This window comes from Eremothecium gossypii, chromosome I (assembly GCF_000091025.4).
Source record: "Eremothecium gossypii ATCC 10895 chromosome I, complete sequence".
Taxonomy (NCBI): domain Eukaryota; kingdom Fungi; phylum Ascomycota; class Saccharomycetes; order Saccharomycetales; family Saccharomycetaceae; genus Eremothecium; species Eremothecium gossypii.
In genome coordinates, this window is record NC_005782.2 from 213430 (window position 1) to 226647 (window position 13218).

General features: G+C 55.1%; 6 protein-coding genes across 6 annotated transcripts; 2 read left to right on the forward strand and 4 right to left on the reverse strand.

The window, feature by feature from the left end:
• Positions 1–253: 253 nt before the first annotated feature.
• Positions 254–2167, forward strand: MSC7 (meiotic recombination directing protein; the record flags this gene model as incomplete). The annotated part of the gene is made up of 1 exon (NM_207820.1): positions 254–2167. One exon carries the CDS (start codon positions 254–256, stop codon positions 2165–2167), a length of 1914 nt encoding a protein of 637 aa, NP_982467.1.
• A 39-nt stretch (positions 2168–2206) lies between these two features.
• RRF1 (Rrf1p) lies at positions 2207–2887 on the reverse strand (the record flags this gene model as incomplete). The annotated part of the gene is made up of 1 exon (NM_207821.1): positions 2207–2887. One exon carries the CDS (start codon positions 2885–2887, stop codon positions 2207–2209), a length of 681 nt encoding a protein of 226 aa, NP_982468.1.
• A 491-nt stretch (positions 2888–3378) lies between these two features.
• On the forward strand, positions 3379–5070 carry AGOS_AAL073W (alpha-keto acid decarboxylase family protein; the record flags this gene model as incomplete). Its single annotated transcript, NM_207822.1, has 1 exon — positions 3379–5070. The coding sequence occupies one exon, from the start codon at positions 3379–3381 to the stop codon at positions 5068–5070; it is 1692 nt and encodes a 563-aa protein (NP_982469.1).
• Positions 5071–5527: 457 nt separating this feature from the next.
• Positions 5528–9190, reverse strand: SSD1 (mRNA-binding translational repressor SSD1; the record flags this gene model as incomplete). The annotated part of the gene is made up of 1 exon (NM_207823.1): positions 5528–9190. One exon carries the CDS (start codon positions 9188–9190, stop codon positions 5528–5530), a length of 3663 nt encoding a protein of 1220 aa, NP_982470.1.
• Positions 9191–9739: 549 nt separating this feature from the next.
• Positions 9740–11461, reverse strand: PUT2 (1-pyrroline-5-carboxylate dehydrogenase; the record flags this gene model as incomplete). Its single annotated transcript, NM_207824.1, has 1 exon — positions 9740–11461. One exon carries the CDS (start codon positions 11459–11461, stop codon positions 9740–9742), a length of 1722 nt encoding a protein of 573 aa, NP_982471.1.
• Positions 11462–11796: 335 nt separating this feature from the next.
• BRL1 (Brl1p) lies at positions 11797–13050 on the reverse strand (the record flags this gene model as incomplete). Its single annotated transcript, NM_207825.2, has 1 exon — positions 11797–13050. The coding sequence occupies one exon, from the start codon at positions 13048–13050 to the stop codon at positions 11797–11799; it is 1254 nt and encodes a 417-aa protein (NP_982472.2).
• Between the last annotated feature and the right edge of the window lie 168 nt (positions 13051–13218).

Here is a 13218-nt window from a genome sequence, read left to right on the forward strand (position 1 = left end):
GGAGAGGGCGCTAGGATACCCTGCAGCTGTCGCTGCTTCTGGCGTCGTGGGCAGGCCGTTTCCCCGAGTCTCAATTATGTAAGATATATATATTGTAATAAAAAATTGCCAGCTAACTGTCTCGTATACCACCGCACCCATCGTCTAGGATCCGCACAGTAGTTAGCCGGGAAATCGTTGTTTCAAACGTTACATTTATCCGAAATTGAAAGCTAGTGTGTTGGGGCACTGAAGTTGGGGAGTGTTGCAGCCAATGTCTCAAATCTATCTGAATTCGTCGATGCTCGTCCAGTTAAACGCAACCGTGCAGGAGTTTATATCTGACTGGCTGGAGCATTACAGCATCCACCAACAGACTTTGAATCCGACCCAGAGGATCCTACAGTTTGGGACCACGACAACAGTAGTACTATTAGGATTCCTGTACTTGATGGGCAAATGGTTCCTGGGACCTGGAAATGGCGGCAAGCCAGTGCCGTTCGAACTAGCGGTGCCGGAGGCGGCGCAGAAGCACTGGAAGGGCAAGAGACTGTTCTCCGCTTCCGTGTACGACCCGCAGCAGCCGGGCATGATCCAGAACTACTGCCCGGCGACGGGACAGTTTCTGGGCTCGTTCCGGTCGATGAGCAAAGAGGATATCGATGAGCGCTTTGCCGCTGCCGCTAAGGCGCAGGTCAGCTGGGCCAAGACGTCCTTTGCTCAGCGGAGGCAGGTGCTGAAGACAATGCAGAAGTTTGTGCTGGAGAACCAGGAGATGCTTGCGCGAGTGGCATGCAGGGACTCGGGCAAAACCATGCTCGACGCGTCTCTGGGAGAGATCATGGTCACTATGGAGAAGCTACAATGGATGATCAAGCACGGGGAGAGGACGCTGCGCCCATCTAAGCGCGCAGGGCCTGCCAATTTCTTCATGAAACTGTACAAGGGCGGAGAGGTGCGCTACGAGCCCCTGGGCGTCGTCGGCGCGGTTGTCTCGTGGAACTACTCGTTCCACAACACGCTCGGGCCCATCATTGCTTCTACGTTTGCAGGAAATGGTGTTGTCATAAAGTGCTCTGAACAGGTTGTGTGGTCTAGTGAGTTCTTTGTTAAACTCGCGAGAGAATCTCTGAAAGTATGTGGGCACGACCCTGAACTGGTACAGCTATGTTACTGCTTCCCGCCATCGGAAACAGACGACACGGCCAACTACTTTACGTCGCATCCAAGTTTGAGACATCTGACGTTCATCGGGAGCAAGCCAGTCGCGCATCATGTGCTCGCCTGTGCTGCGAAGAGCCTAACACCAGTGGTGGTAGAGCTTGGGGGCAAGGACGCACTCGTTGTGCTGGATTCGGCAAAGGATCTCGAGTCACTATCCTCGATAATCATGCGTGGAACATTCCAATCTGCAGGCCAAAACTGTATCGGCATAGAACGGGTAATTGTCTGCCAAAAGAACTATGATGCCCTTGTGAAGATCTTGGAACACCGTATATCGGAGCTGCGTGTAGGAGCTGATATTGATAACTTGGAGGACGTTGACGTAGGAGCGATGATTAGCGATAACAGATTTGATTACATGGAAGAGCTGATTCAGGATGCTGTCAGCCAGGGCGCCCGTCTCTTGCACGGCGGCAGCAGGTACACCCATCCAAAATACCCACAGGGGCACTACTTCCAACCTACTCTGCTTGTTGATGTGACCACAGACATGCGCATCTCACAGAACGAGGTCTTCGGCCCGGTTCTAACAGTCATGAAAGCAAAGGACATCGAGGACTGCATCCGCATTGCCAACGATACGCCTTTCGGTCTTGGCGGGTCGGTCTTCGGAAAAAACCGCAAGGACTGTAACTACGTTGCCAACCACATGAATGTGGGAAATGTGGCGATCAACGACTTTGCTACATACTATGTTTGTCAGCTTCCCTTTGGCGGAATTGGCTCCTCTGGTTATGGAAGATTTGGCGGCGAAGAAGGTTTGTTAGGGTTGTGCAACAGCAAGAGTATCTGCTACGACAAGGTCTCATGGATCTCAACGTTCATCCCTCCTCCCGTAGACTACCCAATTAAGAGCAGTGCTGGCGCGTGGAACTTTGCCCGCGCCTTCATCACAGGCGCCTACACCAATTCCCTGTGGCAGAGGGCCAAATCCATCCTCGAGTTGGCGAAAGGTGGCCGTTAATATTATGTACATGGAAAACTAGCATCTCTATACATTCGCTCATCTCATAGCGTTTTTTTCCGCGTGCTTCAGCTGCTCCTGCAACATGGCCGTGTACTCCTTATGCAGGTTTTCAATCTCTTGAATCACCTTTCTCACCGAGTCGTTCTTCTTATCTAGCTTCTTCAGCTCTTTCAGCACCTCCGAGCGCACATGCCCCAGCGAGTGCCGGTTGGCAGAGTTCTTGTATTCCTCGAACACCTTTTTCATATCCCGGCACAGGCGCTCCCGCGTCTCCGTCGTCACCGGCGGCAGGCTGATCTTCAGCTGCTGCTGGTTCTCGAGCACCCGCTCCGTGGTCACGTTCAGGCCTGCGCCCACAATCGCGCTGGCCACCCGCTTGGTGTCCTTGGGGTCGAACACCGTCACGATCAGCATGTTCTTACCCTTCACGGACGTCGCCGCCAACTCCGTGAACTTCTGCTTCTCGTTCCCGACCGCCAGCCCGTCAAACATCGTGGCGTCCGGCTTCCCGGCCTTCATCTGCCCTAGCCGCTTCTTATGTAGCTCTACCGTATGCTGGAAGCGCTCCGTGGCCTTCTTCACATAGTCGCCTACATCTACGAGGTCCACCTCCACTGCCTCTTTCGCTGCCTGCCCACGCTTTTTGGCAAACTGGACACCAGCGCTACTGAACAGTCTGCTCCCCGCGCCCAGGCGGCTAGCGTTCAGTAAGAACATTCCGATCTATCCAACTGGCTACTCGAGTACTATCACCGTTAGCCCACTATTGCACTGATCCTATGGCCATCTCTAGTCAAGGACGTTGAGCTTTGCAACGGCAAACCGCACCATTTTCATGCGTTTAAATTCAAGATAAGTTATGCAATTAAGGGGAAATCTATGTTGCTTATGGCATCCGATATGACACCCCTGCATAGGGGCTATGCCTCGAGAACCAGTAAAGTTAGATTGTATCGACTGGCGTGCCCGTGGACTGTGACTACCATCAGATGGCACTAGGTCTGTTCAACATATTTCGTAATCGTCACCCTTTTTTTGACCGTTTTCTGGCTCCCTAGGGTAAGCGACGAGATGAAATGCTGGCCCCTTAGCTTCCAGTCTCTATTTCTTTTGGCTGGGAAGAAGTGTATATATAGGAGCATCTAGATGGGAATCTGTAAGCTATGAGCTGGTGGCCAAGCTTGTTGTGAGGACTAGCTATACCAAATATGTCAGAAATTACCCTAGGTCGCTACTTATTCGAGAGGTTGAAGCAGGTAGAAGTGAGAACCATCTTCGGGGTTCCCGGAGACTTCAACTTGAGCTTGCTAGACAAGGTGTACGAGGTGGACGGGATGCGCTGGGCGGGCAACGCCAACGAGTTGAATGCGTCGTACGCGGCGGACGGCTACGCGCGGGTCAAGAAGATCTCCTGTCTCGTGACGACGTTCGGGGTGGGCGAGTTGTCTGCACTCAACGGCATTGCGGGGTCATACGCAGAGCACGTGGGGGTTTTGCATGTGGTTGGGGTGCCATCGACCTCTGCGCAGGCGAAGCAGCTCCTCTTGCACCACACGTTGGGTAACGGTGACTTCACGGTGTTCCACCGGATGTCGGCAAACATTTCCGATACGACCGCCGTGATCACCGACATTTCCTCTGCGCCGGCGGAAATCGACCGGTGCATCCGGGCGTGCTACGTCCACCAGAGGCCGGTGTACTTGGGGTTGCCCGCCAACATGGTGGACCTAACAGTGCCTGCGTCTCTCTTAAACACGGAGATCGACTTGTCTCTCAAGCCCAATGACCCCGAGGCAGAAGAGGAAGTCGTGTCGACCGTGCTCGAGCTTGTTGCAAACGCTAAGCACCCGGTGATTTTGTCGGACGCCTGTGCCTCCAGACACGATGTCAAGCAGGAGACAAAGCAACTCATCGACGTGACCCAATTCCCAGCCTTTGTCACGCCAATGGGCAAGGGTTCCATCGATGAGCAGCATCCAAGATTTGGAGGTGTTTATGTTGGTACCTTGTCTGCGCCAGATGTGAAGGAGGCTGTCGAATCTGCCGACTTGATATTGTCGGTGGGTGCCTTGCTGTCGGACTTCAACACTGGTTCTTTCTCGTACTCCTACAAGACGAAGAACATTGTGGAGTTCCATTCTGACCACACTAAGATCAGAAGTGCTACTTTCCCAGGTATCAAGATGAAGACGGTGCTACAGAACTTGGTTAAGCGGATCGGTGAGGCCGCAAAGGGCTACCAGCCCAGCCCAGTTCCAACTTACGCAGCACCAAACGAGGACGCTGATCCTAAGACACCACTCAAGCAAGAGTGGCTCTGGAACCAGGTCAGCAGTTTCTTGAAGGAGGGTGATATTGTCATCACCGAAACAGGTACTGCTGCTTTCGGTATCAATCAAACACGTTTCCCTAGCTCGACAATCGGTATTTCCCAGGTCTTGTGGGGTTCGATTGGTTTCACTACGGGCGCCTGTCTCGGCGCTGCCTTCGCGGCTGAAGAGATCGACCCTAATAAGAGGGTAATCTTATTCATTGGCGATGGCTCCTTGCAACTAACCGTTCAGGAAATTTCAACCATGGTTAGATGGGGGTTGAAGCCTTATTTGTTTGTCTTGAACAACGATGGGTATACCATCGAGAGGTTGATTCACGGAGAGACTGCTCAATACAACTGTATCCAACCATGGAAGCACTTGGATTTGTTGCCTACATTTGGAGCTAAGGATTACGAAACGCACAGGGTGGCTACTACTGGTGAGTGGAGGGCCTTGACTGAAAAGCAGGAGTTCAACAAGAATTCCTCGATCAGAATGATTGAAATCATGTTGGATGTTATGGATGCACCAAGTTCCTTGATTAAGCAGGCGAAATTGACGGCTGCCACGAACGCCCAACCTTAATTATGTATGGCTAGAGCTTTAGGCCCCTAAATATATATTTTCGATATAGAGTATCAATATAGAACGAATTGTGAAATGAATAAAGGAAGGACGGTTGACGAATAGAAAATATCTATTTGTTTTTTTTGAACTGTGCTGTATTATGTACCAGTTTACGTACACCGTCGATTGGTGGGGATTTTTGTTTGAGAGCGTATTGGTATTCTTTATGACGCTCGAAACGCAATTTCAGTAGCTAAAATGTCTAATAACTCCACCAGCTAAAAACATTCCCTACTGCCAACTTTGTACTTGAGCAGGGATCTAGTCTTAGATAACTGCGTCAGACGATGTGCAATCGAAGTCAACTGGGAGCGGGATCTTTCCAGGTAGATATGATCATAAACACTGATATTAAAACAGAAATGAAAGTTGTTTGTTATAAAGGTGTAATAAACGGTACCAAAGGAACTCAAAATTAGTCCCGACTCGTGAAGGGGTTTAATGCACGCACAGTCAAGCACGGCAAAGCCATGCCAATTTCAGCTCTCAACAAAATTGGAACTTTCTTTAGCTCATGTATTTCCTGGATGTAGTTGTCACCCTCTACTCTGGTGATCACATCGTTCAAATATGCAGCCAAAGGATCCGCAGTAGCTTCCGCTGCAGGGATATACAATTGTGGAGGCTTAATGTGCAGCTTGTCAAATTCGGTGGCCAGATCATCGCTCTTGATGAGGCGCTCATGGGAGTCTCTTGCACTCAATTGCACCGAAGCAATTTCTTTACTGCTAGAACTGAACTTATTTCTAATAGAGTTTCTGTAAGAGTTTGGATTTTTTTCGTCCACAGGAACGAACGTTGCACTATCAACGCCCTTTTGCCAGTAGAGGTCCAATACCCGGTTGCTGCTATCATATTCTGCCTTAATCAATGGCAGTTGGTCGCCGTGAACTCTCTTTTCAATGCCCAGCTCGGGAATAAACACATCAAACGAAGACTCGTAGACCTGCAACACTGTTGCCATTGTTAGAAGCTGGCCTGTAGCATTACCCATATCATTGATCGACTTGCATAGCAATAGGTGCACCGCTTGTTCCTGGGCATGGCTTGCACAGTCCTTTTTGAAGTTACAGTACTCCGAAGTGATTTTCAAGGAGTCAACATCTTGTCTATACTCCGTACCCCGGAGTATTGATTTCAGCTGTCTATGAACCACATGGTCTGCATAACGCCGTAGAGGAGAGGTGAAGTGGGTGTATAGATGCAGATTTAGAGAAAAGTGCCCATACTGGTCTGGTTCCACCTTCCCTGCTACAAAGTACCTCGCACGGTTCACAGTTTTAAAGAGTAGCAATTCAACCCCTAGGCGGACGGTTGGGTCTTCGATGGCAAGGATCGAGCTTAATAGCGACTCAGGCGTGGTAATATCAATCTCAAACCCAAACTTCTGGATCTTTTTCTTGAAGAGCTGCAACTTGGTTGAAATTGGCTGCGGCTGCCTCCGTAGGAATGCAGACGAGCCCAACTTAACATATGTTCTTTCTGCAATAGTGCTGTTTACCTTATGCTCAATTTCCCCAATAACATAGGCAGCAGGCGACTTATCCAGTATATTAATATCCACCTTGACCTTCTCGTCATCTAGCGAATCCAACAGGGCCAACTTGGTTTTTAGAAGATTAGGAACACTGTTTTTCATTCCAAGACGCTCGCGGTAGAAAGACGCGGCCACTGCGCTGACGGTCTCCACAAAAGTATTCTCATGTCCGGTGCCTTTACCCAGAACGTCACTTATTTCATCAAATGTCAGTACCGCCTTTGGAGAAACACTCGTTTCGCCGACCCAGCATGAGGTAACCGCGAGGGTTTCCGGTGCTAAGGTGTAGACAACCGAAATGGTGCAGGTCCTCTTCCCAGGTTCTAAAGTGAGGAATTTGTTCAATGCCTCTGGCAGTAGATACAATGTCTTCTGGGGCATGAATACAGCAGAGGACCTCTTCCTTGCTCTTCTATCCAAAGAGGACCCTTCCTCAATGTGTGCAGTGGCGTCAACAACATGACAACCTAATTCAATGCTTCCGTTGGGTAAGTGAGAGACATGAATGGCGAGGTCTGAGAGAATGCCGTTCTCCGAAATGGCTATCGCGCCATCGTAAAATTTGCGCTGTGCCAATTCGCTGAGGGGTACCTCCACTGGCTTGAACGTGTCTCTCTCTCTAGTACGATCGTGGGGATCAAGATATTCGTCCAATAAAAAGTTGTTATCTCTTAATATGGCATCAATTTCGGAAGAAGGATCATTGATCTCGCCAAGCTGGGACACAAGGGTACCGAAGGGATGCAAAGAGGTGATCGGCCACCGCTTGATCGATGCTACAAACATCTTGTCCAAATACTTGTCTGCGTTTTCAACAAAATCCTTGGGCGCCTGTTCGATTGGAATAGCAATTAGTGGGACCTTCTTGTCGGTTGGTTTAAACCAAACAATCTTCGGCTTCTGTGGCTTATCAGAGTTGTTCGCCTGCTGAGATGGTCTCAACAGACCAAGGGTACCGCTAAATAGCTGGCCCGGAATACGGTCCAAGACCGCAACAACGTGTCCCGCATATAAGGGTCTGTATTCGTCATTGATCTCCTCCTCTTCGACCAACAACAGAGACTGCCCCTCGACTTCCACATCGTCGTTCTTCTTCTGAGTCGGACGCTGCTTCAAGGAACCCCTCCTTTTAATGGAGCCGGAGCCACTGTTGCTGCCGTCTTCATTCTTGTCCGAAGACGCTGACGTGCCTTGCGATGCAGTCGAGGAAGCGCTCGCTGTGACGATGCTAGAAGATGCGTCGTTGTGATAGTCGTCTTTCGACTCTAGGATTAAGTCATGCTGCGTGGAGGCATCCTTTCTACGCTTCTTCTCCTCCTTCTCCTTCTTGGATTCCCACACGTCGTCCACCATCAACAGCTCGACCGCAACAAGGTCGCCCTCCAAGGCTCTGTTCCGATCCTTGGACCCGCAGATGAATATATCAGCGTCCAGAACCCCGTCTGTCGACACCCACGCATCGGAGCGGTTCTTTTTGTTGACGCGCAGCACGCCGGCCACCAACCTGCCCTCTTCAATGAGCTGCGGTATGTTGGCCTGCGGCAAGTAGGGCGCAAACAGCGACTTTCGCCCGTTCGAGTTGTTGCCCCCGGAGTTGGAGGAAAAGCTGTGCGCGGACGCGTTGGAGCCGCGCGAACGATGCCCTGGCTGGAACACCGGCGGCGGCTCCAGCGCGCCAAAGCCCTGGTTCGAGAAAGTCTGCTTGTGGAACGGCGCGGGCTGCTGCTGCTGGCCCTGCTGCGCCCGCCAGTTCGAGTTGATCCCCGAGAGGTCGTGGCCCCGCGAATTCGTCCGGCGGTGCGAATTCCCAACCTGCACAAAGTCGTCCTGGTTCTCCTTGTTCGACGGCCGCGCCGGGAACTGGAACGCGCGGTTCGGCGACATGTTGGAGTTTACGCGGCGGTGGCCCTTCGTGTTTTCGAGTGGTGTGGGGGGAAACTTGAACGAAGAAATGCTTTCCGTCACGCCAGGCGACGCAGGGTCAACTTCTGATGGGACATCTATCTTGATCGAAATGTTGCCCGCTCCGTTCCCCGCCCGCTTCGCCTGCTCCTCCGCCGCCGCCTTCTTCGCCTCGTTCAGCCCCAGCGAGTGCCGCCGCGCGTGGCCGTACACGCTCGACTGCGACCCCGTCCGCCGGTGCGCGCCGCCCCCGAAATCCCCGCTATTGTAGTACCCCGAGTTGTTCCGCGAGTGCGACCGGCTCTTGTTCCCGCCGCTCGGCGAGCTGTTGTACTGCGGCTGCGGGGGCTGCGGCAGAAACGGCAGCGTCGCGCCGCCCCCCGCGTTTCCCAGCCCGCCCGCGTTCAGGTACTGGCCCGCCTGCTGCGCCAGCTGCTGCTGCTGCGCCAGCAGCTGCTGCTGCTGCACCTGCACGAGCTCCAGTTGCCTCTGCAGTGTGAACTGCTCGATCATCAGATTTGTCAGCTCTGACGGAGACTTCCGGTGTGCAATGTGAATCTGCTTCGGGTTGTTCTTCCCACCGCTAGTGGTAACGTACTTGCTGCCCCCATCTTCGTGCTTCTGGCCTCCGCCGCTCATCTTGCTGCTGCCTCTGACACTGTCGGACACAACCTCGCGTCCTGGCACCCTAATAATAGATCAAGTGGCCGTATAATATACGCCACGCCTATGACCGCTAAATTTGCAATTTTCACTGCTTTTTTCAGCCTAATAAATCGCAGCAGATTGATTACAAAAATGGTCCAAAGTCTCGAGAGCCGGAGCAGATTTGGGCGGGGAAAGTGTAGTGTAGGCAATAGGAAAGCTTAACAGGCAATGATCTTGGCGTCACGCCTCTATATACTGTACAGTGTGTAGTAGTACTGAGAGATTCGTTGTGAGCCCGGTGCGCTGTCGCCGGGTGTGCAGTGTGCGATGGTGGCAAGCTGCAAAAAGGGGCAGCATGAGGCCGGCTTCTGTAATCGGAGGAGGCCGAAAATATACGAGGAGCGAAGCACGAGGTGATGGGCGTTGCTGAGCGGAGCGGCCCCTGGGGCGGGTGCGGCTCAGCAGCATGATGTAATGCGCGCGTATAATTAGCAGGGCGACGAAATGGGAAAGAGAATGCCCTGCGGGCGGGCTACGTAGCTACTCGTAGTTGGAGGGATACTTAAAGTCGGTGAGCTCGTAGAAGTTCTCCTTGACGCTGCGGACGCTGACGAAGCGCGAGAGCACGTTCGGGGAGCCGGCCTTGTCGTTGGTGCCGCTCATGCGGGCGCCGCCGAACCACTGCTGGGCGACGACGGCGCCGGTGGCCTTGTCGTTGATGTAGAAGTTGCCTGCGGCGTACTTGAGGCGGCGGTCGGCGGCGGCGATGGCGTCTCGGTCGCGCGCGAAGACGGCGCCCGTGAGGCCGTAGGCGGAGGTGGAGTCGATGAGGTCGCAGACCTGGTCGAACTGGGCGTCCGGGTACTCGTAGACGGTCAGGATGGGGCCGAAGAACTCGGCGGTCATGAAGTCGTGGCGGGGGTTGGAGGTGCGGACGACGGTGGGGCCGACGAAGTAGCCCTGGCTCTTGCTGTGGTCGCCGCCGTAGAGGATCTCGAGCTCGGGGTCGGTGCGCGCGCGCTCGATGGCGGCGGCGAGCTTGTCGAAGCTCTGCTCGTGGATCACGGGGCCCATGAAGGCGTGGAGGTCCCCGCCGTTGATGCTGGACGCGGAGGTGTTGGCGGGCTTGATGGCGGCGAGCGTGCCGGCGAGGTCTGCGAGGAACGCGTCGGCCTTCGACTGGGGGAGGTACAGGCGCGACGCGGCGGAGCACTTCTGGCCCTGGAACTCGAAGGCGCCGCGCAGCGTCGAGAGCACGGCGTGGGGCAGGTTTGCGCTCGGATGCACGAGGTGGAAGTTCTTGCCGCCGGTCTCGCCGACGATGCGGGGGTAGTCGCGGTACAGCCCGCTGACGACGCCTTGCTGGATCTTGCCGTAGAGCTGCTTGAAGACGGCCGTGGAGCCGGTGAAGTGCAGCCCGCCGAGGGCCTTATCCGCGAGCACCTCCTCGGTGACGTCGACGGGGTTGCCGGGGACGAAGTTGATCACGCCGCGGGGCAGGCCGGCCTCCTCCAGCACCGTGAGCAGCAGGTAGTTCGAGAGCGCGGCGTTCTGCGACGGCTTCCACACCACCGTGTTCCCCATGAGGGCGGGGGCACCCACCAGGTTGCCTGCGATTGCGGTGAAGTTGAACGGCGATACCGCATACACAAAGCCCTCCAGTGGCCGGTACTCGGAGCGGTTCCACACGCCCGGGCTCGATTCTGCGGGCTGCTGCTGGTACAGCTCCTCCGCGTACTTGACGTTGAAGCGGAAGAAGTCCGCCAGCTCCGTGATGCAGTCGATCTCCGCTTGCTGCACGTTTTTCCCCTGACCGAGCATGGTTGCCGCGAGCATGTCGTACCGGTACTTCGTGGCCACCAGGTCCGCGGCCTTGAGGAACACCGCTGCGCGGTCGTAGAACGGCGTCTCGTACCACTTCTGCTTGGCGTCTTGCGCGGCCCGCACGGCCGCGCGCACGTCCTCCCTCGAGGCCTGCGTCACGTGCGCCAGCACCTGCGTGTGCCGCGCCGGGTTCACCTGCTTAAACAGCTCACGCTTGCCGGCGTCGTTGAAGTATATCCGTTCGCCGTTTATCACGAGCGGCACGTCGAGCGACGAGTTGTTGAACTTGGACAGCGACGCCCGCAACAGGTCCCAGTCCAGCGTGTCCCGCTTGCTGAACGGCTTGACGGCCTCGTTGCTTATCCGGGGGCATCCTGGCCGCGACAACTGCGCGATGGTCCTGGCCGAGTAGCCTAATAGCCTCGATCTAGACAGCATCTCAAACCACTGTGCTATGCTTTCTACTTTGGCACAGCGCCGGATGTCTTTTTCACCTCCGCTCCCTTTATATATGAGTTACAACTACACTGTGTGCGTGGATTGTGCCTCACGGCGCGCCGCACCCGTCCCGTCTATCGCGCACTTGATTCTCCTCCGCCGCGGCCTGATTAGTAGCCACGCTTCTGCGTGCACGACGCTCCTGAGCACACTGGGATCGTCCGCTGTCACCTTCTCATAGTGTAGGAAATCGCCTTGTGCCCCGCACTGTTAACTAGGATGGATTTTTCAAAGGAGGGCCGTCGGAAAGCGTACGCCGAGCATGCTTGAGTCAATCAACGCTCACGCACCCGTGGGGCGGACGCGAGGGCCGTGCTGATGGCGAGGTCTCTTTCTGGCGAGCCCTGCGATGCGGTTATTTGGCGCGGAGACGCGGCCGGCGGCGCAGCCAGTGCCAATGGCGACCCGTAGTAGCTCTTGGCGCGTGCAAAGCCCAGGAGGAAATTAGAGCTGAAGCACCATATGAGCAGACCAATTAAAATCGACAGCAGCGCTTTCCAGCCAAGTGGCTCGATGAACGAATTGATAACGTCGCCCACGAGACGGGCACTCAGGGTCGAACGTGCGCGGAAAAAAATGTTGTTGTCGCGGGACATGCACTTCTCCCATTGGGCGCACTGCTCGTAGAGCGCGGGTACGCGGGTTGCGGGGTCGCAGAGGTTGGCGTCGTAGCTTTGGCGACAGGCCTGCGACTCGTAGTCCAGCTCGAGCTTGTTGTGGCGCCACGTAGACTGTAGGTCCGTTTTGAGCGCGCGCAGGAAGGAGAGCGCGAGGGACGAGATCGCAAAGACGGTCAGCACGTTGAGCGCAAGCTGCAGGTACGAAGTGAAGGCGTAGGTGTGCTTGGACGCCGGGCGCGAGCGCTCGGACCAGGGCTGCGGCAGGTCGTAGGGGTCGTGCGCGGACTGTGCGCCGTACGGCGCAAATCCGGGGTAGTAGTGGTGGTGGTTCACCTGCACCTGCAGCGGCCGCGTGTTGAAGTTGTGCCGCAGCTCCTGCAGCTCCTGCTCGCCGAGCGCGGGCGCGCTGCGGAGCGGCGCCGCCGCCGCGGCGGCAGGCACGGGCGGTGGTGCGGCCGGCGCCGCCAGATCTTCAAGCTCCTTCGTGGCGGCCGCGACGCCCAGCGTCGTCGGCGACAGCAGCGCCTTGATGACAGATCCCCGGTGGCCGCTGGAGCTGGCCCGCGCGTCTTCCTCGGGCTCCTCGTCCTGCAGCACGTCCTCCAGCTGCTCGGCGTCCGTCCGCTCGGCCTCCACGCTCTCGGCCGGGTCGATGTCCATCTCATCGTCGCTCTCCGCCACTATCGTCTGCCGCAGCGGCGACGGCGTTGTCGAGAAGTACGGCTGCAGCTTGCACCTGTATTCCTCCGAGATCGTGCTGCGCTCCCGCGCGCACTGCGACACCCCGGGCTCGCTTATTCTCAGTCGCGATATGGCAGACAGGTCCACGTCCTGCAACGTTTTGTCACGGCGATGCCCGTATGTGTCACATCCGTCCCCGAGAGATAGCTGACCAAACTCCTCCATCATATGCAGGCAGAACTCCGACGTGCTAATGGTGATTATTCAATTAATCCCGTATATATAAGAATTGAGTTAAGCTACCGTAAGCATCACTATATGTTTTTCCAAGCACACTATAGAATAGCGAAGACTGGATTATAATTATCGCGGAACACGAATGATGTGTCGATGCTT